The sequence below is a fragment of the Ursus arctos genome, unplaced genomic scaffold (genome assembly GCF_023065955.2).
Source record: "Ursus arctos isolate Adak ecotype North America unplaced genomic scaffold, UrsArc2.0 scaffold_33, whole genome shotgun sequence".
Lineage (NCBI taxonomy): Eukaryota > Metazoa > Chordata > Mammalia > Carnivora > Ursidae > Ursus > Ursus arctos.
In genome coordinates this window covers 4,148,873-4,163,122 of record NW_026623019.1, presented here as the reverse complement: position 1 = coordinate 4,163,122, position 14,250 = coordinate 4,148,873, and the positions used below count along the sequence as shown (strand labels likewise).

Genomic DNA, 14,250 nt, shown 5'->3' with positions numbered 1-14,250 from the left:
CTAATACTGTAAATATATTTATTAATGAACCTTATTATGTTCCTCCACTAATCTTTGCATTAATATGCTAATATAAACAGTATTAATATTAAGTAGTTTCAAACAGCTAGATTTAAGCTTTGCAAGGCATTTTACTAACTTAACAGGAATAATTCCTTTTAATACTTTCTTTTCACCAATTGCTGTGTCTATTTCTGCATGCAAACATTTAAAGATGAAATTTAGAAAGACCTCATTTGATTTCAGGGTGAGTTTAGGATGGGCATACATCATTACATTATCAAGTCTTGATACCCAAGGACAGGGATTAATCCCACTTTTCTTTTATGCCCCTTAATGGTGTTTTAAATATTTTTTGGAGCATTTCTTGTCTATTTTATTGTTTGTGATTCCATTATAAATGAAGTCCATGGTTCCTTTATCTTTTAGCTAATTACTTATATAGGTACGAAGAGAAATTAATTAATTTTGGAAATTACTTTCATAAGGAGGTACATTGCTGAGTTATTTTATTTTTTTAAATTATTTCCCAGGAGATTTTCTTATGTTCTCAAAGACCATATAATGATACTTTATCTTCATTTCTAATTTTTATGCCTCTTGTATTATTTCCTCCTCTATCTGAATGCACTTAATAACTTGAGAATGTTAAGGACAGAGAGGAATAAGGTCCCGTGGAATAAGTGCTTTTAAAAAGCCCTCTATATTCTCAAAAGTAAGGGAAACCCCAAATTGATTCTCTCGAGACAAGCTCTGAAATAAGGCAGAAGTAGAAGTTTAAAACTGAACCTGGAGATAAACAAACAATAAGGGGAAAGACTACATTTTGCCTAAGTAACACAACCCATTTATGAAAACAACTCACCCACAGGACCCTCGTGACAGAAATGTGAGAAGCGCTGATCTATTTCGGATTGGTGAATGGGCATCTATTTTATATTTTTTTATATCGGCATTAACACTATTCCCTGCTTAATACTGTTCAATAAATGATACTGGAATGACTAGGTAGCCATCTGGAAAAAAAATAAATAAACCCGGATCCCTGCCTTACCATAAATAGATACAAAATGGACTAAACCAGGGATCAAGCAACCTATAGCCCAGAGCCAAATACAGCCGGCTGAATGTTTTTGTAAATAAAGTTTTACTAGAACACAGCCACACTAATTCATTTACATAATGCCTGTGGCTGCTTTCACACAATACAAGAGTTAAGTAGTCACAACAGACATGGTCTACAACACTGAAAATATTTGTTATCTATCCCTTTACAGAAAAAGTTGGCAGACCCCTGGTCTATACCAATATTTCTCTCAGTCTGAGACCCTTAAACATATTTAGAGGACATCCAGCTTCTCACCTGATGCTCTGACCTTACTGTTCGGAAAGTTTGAGGATTGCTAATCAGAAATTCTCAACATCTCAAGAGTTTTAAGACTGGCGACATTAACATCTTTTTAAATACTCAAAGCCTGTCATCCTCTTTTGCAAACTATTATTTATTTCACTGCTGCCTTTATCTATACAAATGCATAAAATGTGATCTGCATCAAAAGCAGGAAACTGTTCTAACTGCAGGTAGCCATAAAGCCAAAGGAGTTATCAGGAGCTGTGAACACAAGAGTGTTCTCAATCACTACCCCTCCTTGAGGGGCCATTTCCTCAAGACCCCCATCAGTCCGGCACCAAGGCACTTTTGAACCTCTTATGTCAAAGTGAGAGGCCCAGGAAATCCTTCACGGACAGCCCGAAGTACACATCACACTTACGCACTGTGTATATTTACAGTGTCTGTGCAAGTTGTACAATTTGTAGAGTTGATTGTCTCTCCATCGGAGACCAACTATTAGTACAACATCCTCTGAAACTGAGCTGCCCGAGTTGCAAGAGGCTGGGAAGAATTTCTAGGAGATCCTGCTGGAGATGCTCCCTGAGTTTCCCTGCCTTCCGACCCCCCCCACCCTCCCCCGGAGACTCAGCTCAGCGGTATTTCCTTTCAATGACTGTGCTGCTGCAGAAACATTTTTGTAAGAATTTAATTTTTCCATCGTTCACTTTTCTTGCTTAACACAAAAGGCGTTTTTATTTTTGTGCTCTTTCAATGAATAAAAAAAAATCCTACTTTTAAAGCTATCTCCCTCATGACTCTGCCATACTCCATTCATATAACGGTTTACAATATACCCTTTTTGTAAAATAGATCCTAATTTCCAGGTATCGCTAATAACGCCACCTCTGCAAGTGCTTGGTTATGTGAAAAGTGATGTTGTAATCACTAAAACATCTCCAGATTTCTGATTTCTCTTGTGACATATTTGAGATTCGACTTGCCCACCACGTCCATTCCTCCCAGCCTGATAGCATGTGACAATTCAAATGAGCCAAATCGTGACTTCTACAAAGCAGTGAAGCAGGTACAAAATATATGGAGAGAAACAAGCCAGAGTCCCTGACTCCAGAACCAATGTGAAATAGGCACGAGATGAATGAATGGAGTAAAAGAGAGCAGTGTGTGAGAAATGAGAATGAAGGGAGTGTCTAAGCAATTTCAGTTAACAGAGTGAAGCTTTTCAGGTTGGGGAGGGTTGTCATTGACAAAGAAGGAAGGGAGGGAGGGAGGGAGTTAGTTCTGCACATAAAGCAGGGAGCTCTGACAAAGGCAGTTGTTACAGGACCCCCTGCCTCTGGGGAGCCCCTGGTTACTTTGGGGATGCAGCTCTGATGGCTCATGCACTTCTGTCTCAACCTTTTCAGCTGCTCTGAGAGTTTTCCACGGATGGAATCCAGCATTTATCTCTATTGTCCCTGAGACCTGCAGTTAAGGGCACCCGGGACCACCTTAGGCTCCATAGGGCATCATCTTTGTACAACATTGTGGGGAAGCGGCGTTAAACTTCCTCTCACTCTCAGATTTGGCACCAAAGCCTCCCACCACATAAGCAGCATCCCGTGGTTGGCTCAGGTTTCCATATCCTTAACTACCTAACTGGTTGATGTCTATTTGAGAACAGCAACTTTCCCTTAATTCAATCCAACAGCCCTTTATTGAGAAACCATAATAGGCCTGGGCCTCTGGGGAGATCAATCGCTGACCTAAGGGCTCTCAGAGTCCAGAAGGGAAGACACGCACAGAAAATCCAATCGCGGTGCACAGCGGTAAGTGCGATCAGCGAAGTACGGTACAGAGTCACTGCCTTGGTGATCAATAGGCTGTGTGTGATGAGCTGGGTGGTTAAAAGGGAGACACCATGTCCCCAACAAGGCTGAGTACATAGAAGTGCTCGATAACAGAAGCATCCAAGGGTTGCTCCCATTCTGCTAAAAACCAATCGGTCTCAGAGCTGAACTTGGAACTGGTGAGCCTGGTGTTGGCACAGCCCCATGTCTGACCTTGCGGACCCTGCGGACCCTTTCTGTAATGGCCCACTGAGGTGGACTTGGCTCTGTTGGGTCATCAACTCAATAATAAATGTATGAGCCTAGACCTGAAATAAACCAACACGGATTTAAACGACAGAACTAACAGGAACCTGTGTCAGGTGGATTTCCACGTCGGCTCCCGGCAAAGCTTCCTACTTAGCAGAGTGCCTACTTCCTTGCACACAGACGCTCTTCCTTATTTCTAATTCAAGTTGTTCTTATTACGATTGGACACCGTTCCCATCCCTCTTTGTTTTGAAATCACATATGGGTCTCATGATTTTTCTATTTATACCAAGTAACTATGGTTCTTTTAAACCTGAATTCAAAATTTGGGGGGTTTTTATGGTTACGCCATGTTTCAAACATATCCTAAAAACCAAACCCGCATGTACCTGTGATCTGGATTTATCAAGGAGAATATTTTCTATACAGGCATCAGCTCCTTCTCTCAAATAAATAAACCACTGCAGATGTAACGAACACCCCCCCATCCCATCTGTCTTGTTTCCAATATTTTCTTGTCATTTCTTCAACCCTAAATCTTTGGAGTCACCTTTGTCGCCTTGTAGAGCACTATAAGGTTATTGTGCCTTTCAATACAATATTAATTAGCCTCGCTAATTAGTCGACATTCTCTACTTGGTTTAGGTTGTAAATTATCCAAAGTAGAATAAAGTTTCAAATGGTTTGCTATTTCTCTTTTATTTTCACCCGAGGACCTACCGATGCACATTTTTCAAGCAAAAAAAATCTGTTCAATAGAATTCTTTATACTAGATCCTCTGTTTATTTCAAATAATTTCTTCTCTTGTTTTTTTTCAAATGCATTTTATCAGTCTGTTCTTAGACGAGTGCCTTTCTCACACAAACATCCTGCCTAGGAAGAAAAATCCGCTGAAATTCTAAGTTGTCAGTGCATTCTGAGTAACAGCCCAATCTTGAATTCCTCAGAGATAATAATCTTTGAATTTGAGTTCTGATGAGTTCATAATGGAAACAATAAAACCCTAATTAATGCAAATTGTACAGATTTAAGAAATACTATAGTTCTCAAAGATGGTACTAACTTTAAGCACTTGGTTGTTATTATTGATAAAAGTAATGAGGAGATACTCTGGACTTTGCTCCACTAGCCTGGTGGCTACTGGGGAGAAAGAGGGTGTTCTGCAGCCAAAGGACAATGGAGCAAGCTTCCTAAGGTCCCATGACAGGGAGGACCAGGTGCTCAGGACCATACCATGTGTATGGGACAAGCTGCGTCCTCCAGCAGGGGCACGATCTCCTGTGATCCTGGCAAGAAAGGTTAGTTAAGGAGAACAATCTCTCCCGCAGATGGGACTTGGCACGTTTCAGCCACCACTTCTGAGGTCCTCTGGGAATCTTGTTAAAATGCAGATCTGGATCCAGTAGGCCAGGATGGGGGCTGAAATTCTATATTTCTGTCAAGATCCCAGGTGATGCTGATGGACTGTGGGCCCCCTGTTGAGTTGTAGGGCCCATGGTAATCCAGGACCCCTCTCTGGTAGAGAAGGGGAGGATAGGAGTAGAAAGATGTGATATACAGGCAGAGGAAAGCAGAGAAATATAAAAGAAAGCAAAGGATCATAAAGAGAGAGGAAGAATAGGAAATTTGGAATTATGGCCCTCCCAGCATCCCTCCCTTCTTAGCCCACGCCAGCCCATTACGGTGGCCGCTGGGTCCTTACATGGCTCCACCCACAGCCCAGGAGCATTGGTGCCTAGTGTGGGGCAGATGGAGCCACCTGGTGACATGGACTTGGCCATCAACCACAGATGTGAGTTCTCGAACGGCCCCTCAGCCGGAGCCAGGCAAGTCAGAATGCTTCCCCAGACTTCAGAACCCATCCTTCCGTACAGGGAAACACACACCAGTAGCTAACCCATGGAAGGGGGAGCAGGGCTGCCTCTTGGGCGCAGCCAAGCCGGAGACCACCCGAATCACCCTCTTCACAGTGTGGCTGGACTCCCAAATCACCTAGACTGATTCAAATCTCAAGGCTGGCCCATTCCCAAAACCCTAAGAATGAGAGCGGCTCACTGTGCCTAATGTTTGTGCCAACAGTGCAGTTTCTACTGTATAACCGTCTTCCTTGTCGGGGTCTTGCACGGAGGGTGCCTATGCAACCAGCGCCCAAGAAATACCCTGGCTGCTGAGTCTCTAATGAGCCTCCCTGCTTAACAACACCACACATGGATTGCTAGAACTTGTTTTGGGGGGAACTCAGCACGTTCCTTATGTCTCCACTTGGAGAGGACTCACGGAAGCTTATGCCTGTTTTCCTACGGACTTCACCACATGTACCTTTCTTCTTTACTCATTTTGCTTGTATCCTGTATAAATCATAATTTTATGACTGCACACTGGTCCTGTGAGTCCACCCAGCGAATCACAGAACCTGAGGAGGGTCTTGGGGATCTCCGGACACCTCGGAGGAGAAAAAAATGCAGCACTGCCAACCGCTTACCCAGAGGACCCAGCCAGATATACTGGACTTCAGACCTACAGAACCCGTGACCTAATAGCTCTGGCCTGCATTGGGCCCCCGAGTGCCTGGTAACTTTTTACAGCAGTAGCACAAAACTAAGAAAATGACATTACTTTTGCTAATAAAGAGTGTAAATATTTCAAGGAAATTACTTAGAATCTTAAATTCATTCTCAAATTAATGGCAGCAATCCATAGATAAAACCACCACCTAAAGAATGGGTAGAGCCCCTGGGAGGGTCTGCGCTTTCTGACGAAGAACAGATACCCTGTGTGAGCGGGCCAGACAGCAGCCACGTCAGCCTGACCGTCTTCAAGAAACTGTCAGTATAATATAATTATCATTGTGAGGCTTACTGTGGTCAGAGTCAGCCGCGTACGCAGCCGGGCACAGAGAGAGTAATTCACTTCAGCTGTGGAGATGGCTGAAGAAACGCAAGGACGAACCCCTTTCCTAAAGGAGACCCCGGGCAGAAGGAGTGTCTGCACTTGGCGCTTCAAGAGCCCCTCAGCTGGGACAAAGGGCTTCAAAGCCGTGCAGAGCGGGGAGCTCAAGAGAAGCGTCCTGCCAGAAGGCAGAGTCCACCCATGCATTCATCTGGTGAACATTTACCAACCTTCTGCTCAGGTCCAGGCACCATGAAGTGCTGGGGACGCAGAGGGGGAAGGTGGGTCTCTGTAAGCGAGCTCCCCAGCTTGGGAGGAAGGCCACCACACCAGTCTGGACTGTGTGATGGCTGGTAGGACTGACGGGTCCAAGCATCCGTCCTCCCCTGCGTGGTCTAGGATCGGTAACGCCACTATTCTTGACCCTTACTTCCCCTGGGCTCCTTTAAACAAGGTGTCAAATGGTGATGATTAGATACGGTTCCCCGCAAGCTGCTTAGTTGAATAACAGGAATTGCCACAATTTCTCACCCGTGTATTGGGGGTGCGATGGGAGTAAAAAATATATGAACCTTGATAATACAACTAAGAATAAGCATGGATTCACGATCAGTTACCTGATTTCGAAATTAACAAGATTTAATTCGGAACAAAAGTTCTCTATGTAAGTAGATGCTTCGTTAAGCTTTAACTGTTATTCATTCTCAATTAATGTTGATCCTAACCCTAGTTTGGACCTCGAGTTCTTGACAGTCAACATCAATGTCTACTTCTGATCACACTGGCAACTGCTTGTTTGGGGTATTTAAGTCAGGCCCCCAAACACAAATTCTCTCCTCTTTTGTTCTTTTACCTAGTGTTAGACAACTGACTACTTCTTACTTCAATTTAAATCAACATTTCTTGATGAACTACAAAGAGGTCCAGAGATAAAAAATGAAAGAGACCATAATCTATGGAGTTATACTAAGTAACAGAGTTCTAAGGAAGCTCAGATGAGGCCAACTTGTTACCCAACGAATATTATCATGTTGCTGCTTGTTAGTGTTACAGACAAGCTACACGCTAACAAGTCCCGGCTTTTTCGCTGATACTTTTCCTCTTACCATGACAAGAAAATTTTTTAAGAATTACAAAATATCCTTAGCCTAAATTAAATGGAAGCTAACCTGTCTATTTTTTATTGGGGGTAAATAGTCGTAATAGAAAGTTTACCACTCTGGCCGCGGATAAGCGTGCAACTATGGCGTCAACAATCACACTGCTGTGCAGCCATCACCACCATGCATCTCCAGAGCTTTCTCATCTAATAAACGGAAACTGTCCCCATTAAGCAGTAATTCTCCATTCTTGCCTTGCCCTAGCCCCTGGCAACCATCTAAAGTGTATTTTTTTAAGACTTATTTATTCATGAGACAGAGAGTGCCTGTGAGTGGGGAAGAGGGAGGAAGCAGAGGGAGAGAGAGAATCTCAAGCCGACTCCCCACCCAGCGCAGAGCTCCACACCCAGCTTGATCTCACGACCCTGAGATCATGACCTGAGCGGAAATCAAGAGTCAGAAGCTCAACCGACTGAGCCACCCTGGTGCCCCAAGTGAATTTTTACTAATAAGAAGAAAGTAATTCTTTCTCCCCATGACAAATCATCTTTGGGCCATACCCCTCCATCCACTGCCCCATCAGCCAACTGCAAACACAGCAGATGACTACCATACTGGCCTCTAAGAGCTCCCCATTCAGGGCAGACTACGACTGGAAGACTCAAAAGGCTGAATATATAATAAAGTTCATATATTTTAATATTCAAAATGTCAGGCAAGCAAAATTTAACTCTTCTCAAAGAAGCACGGGTATGTAATCAGAGCAGGAACGATGTCACTGTAATATAATTTAAAGTAGTTAGGATCCCAAAGAATCCCAGAGACCTATCCCCCAAGAATTACATACCAGGGGCCACACAAGCGCCCAGGTCCCTGCTGGAGCCAGGCCTGTGTCCCTCAACACACCGTGGTCTGTAGGAAGATGGCCCATTACATGTATTTTTAAATGTTTGGGGTCTTTCAGAAATCTCACTTAATCAGAAGACTCAGAAGAGTGAATTTACGTAACTGAACAACAGCAAGGCGATACCAGCTACGGGTTACGGAACAAAAAATACGGTAGGTTGTATGTGACTCCATTCCCTTGATTTCCCACTATGTTAAGGAATAATGGGAAGACATTTTCCATATTTCACTACATTACAAAATTGTTTTACTTCTACTTATTTCATAAATTATACATGGGCAGCGTATTTTAAAATGCCACACGTGTCTTATATTCACTTGAAAACATTTTCAAGTACTTCAGGAGGCTCTGTCTCTATACTCGATCTGACAGATCTGCAGCAACATGAAATAACTGGTGTAATCCATACTCAGACAGACTGCTCTCAGCGAAGGAACATACCGAGATGCTTTCTTCTCGCCGATACTGCTTCCAGTTCCTCCCGCCGTCACTGAACATGAGGATGTAGCTGGTCACCCAGTCGGAGCTCCCGTACCCTCCCTGGGTGGCCACAGCCGTGACCTCCATTCTCTCTCCAAGGTCAATCTGCAGCCACTGGTATTTATCTGACACAAGTGGAGACCAGCCACCAGCCCCTTTGAGTGGAAACAGAAACAGGAAAACATAGTAAAGGGAAAGAAATCTTTAAGATCTACATTATCCTGCAAGAATGGGATCATAAGTAAAATTTATGAAAATCATAGTTTCAAATTCTGGAACATATAACCCCTCATAATTACACACATGCACGTGCATACACACACACACACTCAAAACCACGGGTTAAGTAAACAGATGAATCCTACATTCATCATTACTTGCTTTGGTTTTTAGCTCATAACCTGACTCTGGTGTCCAGCGGTCCCACGCAACAGGCGGACAGCCAAACACCATGTTGCCACATCCGTGCTTGAGACTAGTGTCTCTACTGGCTTTGATGTATGACTTACCTTGGCTGGACCTAAAGGAAAATATTCAGACCATGGTAGAACTAGAAACGCTTAATTCTGGAATCCCAACACGAGGAAGTACCGTACTGAATGTTGGGATTAGAAGAGCGGTGACGGCCAAGCCCTACACTTGATATGCTTACAGATTCATATGAGAAACAGACATTTCAAAGAATGATCTGAAATGCAGTGTGGCCAGGGTGGAGGTGACGGTTTTTCTGGGCAGGGAGGGAGAGCTCTGAGAGGCAGCAGGGAGACTGAAGGAGAACCCAGAGCGAGTGAATAACAAGGACGTTCTCAGGTATTCGAGACAAGAGCTGCAGAGCAGAAATCACGATGCTTTGTTTTGTCCAGTGAGAAACAGATGAGAAACAGAAAAGTTAGAGCTCCCCAAGGATGTGTTGTTGACATATTTTGTTCTTCTGGTGACACAGAAACATGAGTTCTGAATTTAGATTTAGATGTCACATTGAATTTGCTGGTTTTAAGTTAATAAGCATAAAAAATTGGAAAATACGCTTGAAACACGTTCCAGAACCAGTATTTTGCTAATTATCCATGTCTAGGAAACACGACTCATATAAGTAATCCCCAATATGACAAGAGGGGTTTTTGAAAACAATTTTCCCCCACGGTTCTGACACCTCGCTTGAGGTGCTCGTAATGAGGTCTAATGCATCAGTCAACACTGACCGTCTTCTCGTGAGGAGCTCTTACCGACACCCACACTCGGTTTGCTATCGCTGGTAGGGCTGAGTGTACGTCAGGAGGTGTGTGACATGGTCACAGGACAGCTGGGAGGGAAATGGAAGTGGGGCACTTACATCAGCATGTAGGGGTGTCACCAGGAGGACGTCACCACGTCCTCCATTAGCGGCACAACGTGTTCACGCACAAGCTTCAGTAAAGTCTAAAGCTTACAACTTCTCTAGAACCCAGACTCTTTCTCATTTTTTCTACCCAGATCCCATAATGAATCTTTTTTCAAATATTCCAAATTTTCCTCTCAATGTACCGAAAGCACAATGCCTTTGCCTTTGACCCAGAATCCAAAATACACTGCCCTTCGATTGTTCTGTGGTGCATTTTTAACTTTTTATTCTGAAATAACTTCCAATTGACAGAAGAGTTGCAAACATGGTATAGGGGATTCCTGTCTACTTTGCACCCAGTTTCCCCCAAAACTAACATCTTACATCATCATGGGATTTGTATCAAGACTAAGGTATTTACACAGGTACAGTACTAATGAAATGACAAATTGTATTTTGATTTCCCCAGTATTCCCACTAACTCCATTTTTCTGCACCAGGATCCTGTTTAGACACGGAGTCTCCTCTGTGTCCTCTAACCGGTAACAGTTTTGCAGTCTTTCCTTGCCTCTAAAGACAAGTTCTACTGTTTCGTCCAAAGGTCCTACTAACGGTTGATAAATGGAGGTCCTTCTGTATTCTAGCTGAGAGCTAACTAACAGTCCAAGGAACATTACTCTGCAGCTGGGTGTGATTTTATAATTGTCACACAAATAAAAATTACGCATTGGCATTTAGGTGATCATTTTAATGTGAGATTCCACATTTGAAATTTTCAATGTGTCAGTTTACATCTCCAAGAAACTACTTAATGTCCTGTATCCCAGCTCATCCTAGTTGGTGGTAAAGTTCTATGGAAGGTACTCAGGATAATGCTTGCTTGCATTTCGCCATCTTGCCCTGTCAATTTTAATCTTTCTTGAAGCCAGGAAGTATCATCAGCATGGCATCACCCGTGCGAAGAAGCACAATTCAGTAAACACATCATGGTGTCTCCAACACGTTGCCCCGGGACCAGCCTCTCCCACAGGTGCACAGCTCCCACAGCTGCCCACCTGCCACCCAGCCTTCCACACCTGCAGGTAACAGACCCTGAACATCTCCTGTCCCTTACCTGCGGTGACGAGGTGCTGCTGGTATGCAAATTGAGCTGTTTGATTAACTAGGGGCTGTGGTAAAGGGATGGAACATCAGAATCCCCTATGCCACGGGGCAGTTCGCTTCAGCGGGATAACACTGTCCCCCGGGATCCCCAGATCGCTGCCGGTGCTAATGTGGGCTGCTGGGCCTTCCGTCCATGTGCACCGCAGACTGTGAATTTCCACTGCCACCTGCCTCTCTCCCACCTCCGCCCCTTCCTGATTAAAGTGTCACAATGTACACAAAGGAAAACCTACCCAGGGGGCCCAGCTTGTGCAGAACAAAGTTCCAGTACCTGGGAGGTCACCCCACACAAAACAGCCTTCTCACTCCTAGGGAAAGCGTGGTGTGTTAGTGCTGTAAGGAGGATTCGGCAGGAGGATGTGTTAAGCACCCAGTGTTTTCCCTCCCAACCGCTGCCATGCGCTGAACAGTGGCCGTTACAACGGGCTGTCACCACTGTGTCTTCTAGGTGAGTGAAGGGCCACAGTCCACGTGCTGAGCTTTCCAGTCACCTTATTACTGAAGGGTCTGTCGCCTGCCACTTCATACCAGATAAAGGTAAGACCGTGAAGAAAGACTAAACGTGTGCATGCGTGATGTGCTGAGGACCTCGCCCGAGGCCCCACGTGTGACCCCACAACCCCCTCCCCCACACACACCCAGCAAGCGGGACTGGCATGACAGTCTCTCCTCTGCCGATGAGGAACACACATCATTTTAGGTTCCTGTGAGGGTATTTTACTAAAGCATGTCTCCCTCTCGTTCTCCACCCCTTCTAAGAACATCTCACTGCAATTTATCAGTTATTCAGTATTGCTCGCTTACCACCAACCAGACTGTATTTTACATCAATCTGTCGGAAGGCTTTTGTTTCTAGTTAATCCTGTGTGACTGCTTCCCCTGCCTTTGGCTGGCTCAGACACAGGCAGGGACAGTCCCTCGGGGAGAGGAAAGGTTGAACAGGAAACTCTCAGCAGGGCCTTAATTACTCTGCCCACTGATCACGATGACAGTGACCACGGCTCCTGGTGGTCACAGGGCATGCATTCTCACAAACTGTTGGCTTTACGCAGAGAACATTAGCCGGGGGCGAAAAGCCAAAGCTTCTGCCTTCAAGTTTCAACAAGTACCAGAGCAGCAAACCATAAGAGACTCTCAACTCTAGGGAGCAAACTGAGGGTGGCTGGAGGGGAGGGGGGTGAGGGGATGGGGGTCACTGGGTGATGGGTATTAAGGGGGACACATGATGTAATAAGCACTGGGTGTTAAATGCAACTGATGAATCACTAAACTCTACCCTGAAACTAATACTACGCTATATGTTAACTAACTTGAATTTGGCGGAAAAAAAAAAGATATTCACGGAATTCACAGAAGCAAAAGTCAAGTGGGTTAATGTGACGTGAACAGACCTGCCCATTCAGGGCCTCTATATGCCGAGCAGATAAATGGCTAAGTGGCAACTGTTGCCAAGGGGAGTTTCCCCCCACGATCATGACTCCATTGTCTCAAATGGGACCCCATCCAGCGATGGGTGCTCTTTCCTCACTTACACGCACCTCAATCCACAGAAGATTTACTCTGAGTTCCAGGCGGGGCCCAGCATGATAGGAAGAACAGGAGAGAAGCAGGAGCCCATCGCTGCCTTCCCCAGGAAACTGACGGGCGTCGCCAGGAAAGACGGGCCAGCAGGCAGATGGGCTCTGTGGATGGGTGGCCCCCTGACCTCTCCCCTGAGAGGTCCTTGGACTGGACATGCTAAAGCCTGCACCAGACCCTGCCGATGTCACCGAGGGGATTAAAGCCCATGCTGCGGCTCTGACCCTTTAGGACACAATTCCAGCTGTCTCCAGGTAGCATTTCCGGCCGTCAGGATGGAGGAGGCCCAGAAACCCTGCCTCTGGCCTTGCCTAGGAGCACTCTGCCTCCCTTCCCATGAGCTTCCTGCACTCTGCTAGCAGCCTGAGCGGGGGAGAACCGGACGTTTCCCACGATGTGCATCCAGAAGGGAAAAGTCCGCTGCAGCTGCCTAATTGTAAACCGGATTCCTACGTGCAATGCAAGAGACCCCTTACAAAGCCATTTTAGGCTTTGTAAACAGACGCTTCAAAAGTTAAATGAAAATGTGTACACTGGTCAATCTGAGATTTGTATTAAATGCCAGTGATCTTGAGGACAAGAAAGCACCCCTAAGCATTCACGTGTGCAGTGCTCCCCGATGCAGTGTGCAGCCTCCCCAGGACAACTTCCCACGCCCTTAGCACCCCTTTCCTACTGCAGCTCTCTCTGCATAAAATACACAAAAACCTGGCAATCCCGTGTGTTTTGCTTTGCTTTTCTCACACAGATTCCTGACCATGTTTTAAAGAACATACAGTCGAGAACCCCTGAGATCGGAGCTGCTCCGAGGCTCCAAGGCTCTTACTCGTTCGAAGTTCTGCGCTGACAAAACTGTAAGATGATTCTGCTAATTTCTCACCTTAGAAACAGCACAAGAATCACCCAGCAAGCCTGTAACAATCTGAACAAGCCGTAAATCCCTCATTTATGACCGAATAAAATGTGTGACTGAGCTGATCCATGTCCCGTGAAATCTCCGTGTTTATAAGGAGTGCGGCTCTGGGATGTGGCCTCATTCTATGGAAGCATCACAACAGAGGCCCCCTGAGTTATGCAGAACAGACAGGGTATCAGACCATCCTTGAGGCACCTCCGTCTGCTGCGTGCAGCCCAGTGGGGAGCCCCGACCGCCCAGAAGGCCAGGGGGCCAGGCCAGCTCCCCCGCCCCCACCGCTCCCTACGATGCTCTGCTGCGGCTGTCAAGGCGAGGTCTCCTTTTTAAAAAATTAAATATGGTGGAGGATCGTGTCAGGAAATGCAAGGGTGAGATGCTCGGGAATAAAACCATGAGAACTAAATTATCCATCCATTTGTGACTGCTCAGTCAGCCAAATGCCTCTGGAAAAAAAATTCCATTGAT

General features: G+C 45.3%; 1 protein-coding gene across 1 annotated transcript in view; it reads right to left on the bottom strand.

Annotated features, from left to right (window-relative positions):
* Positions 1–14,250, bottom strand: part of LOC113270144 (contactin-associated protein-like 3) — a 149,332-nt gene that overhangs the window by 127,459 nt on the left and 7,623 nt on the right. The window contains exon 2 of the mRNA XM_044391241.3: positions 8,768–8,961. Within this exon, the coding sequence (XP_044247176.1) occupies positions 8,768–8,893 (126 nt within the window). The 5' untranslated portion in view covers positions 8,894–8,961. The remainder of the gene's footprint in view (positions 1–8,767; positions 8,962–14,250) is intronic.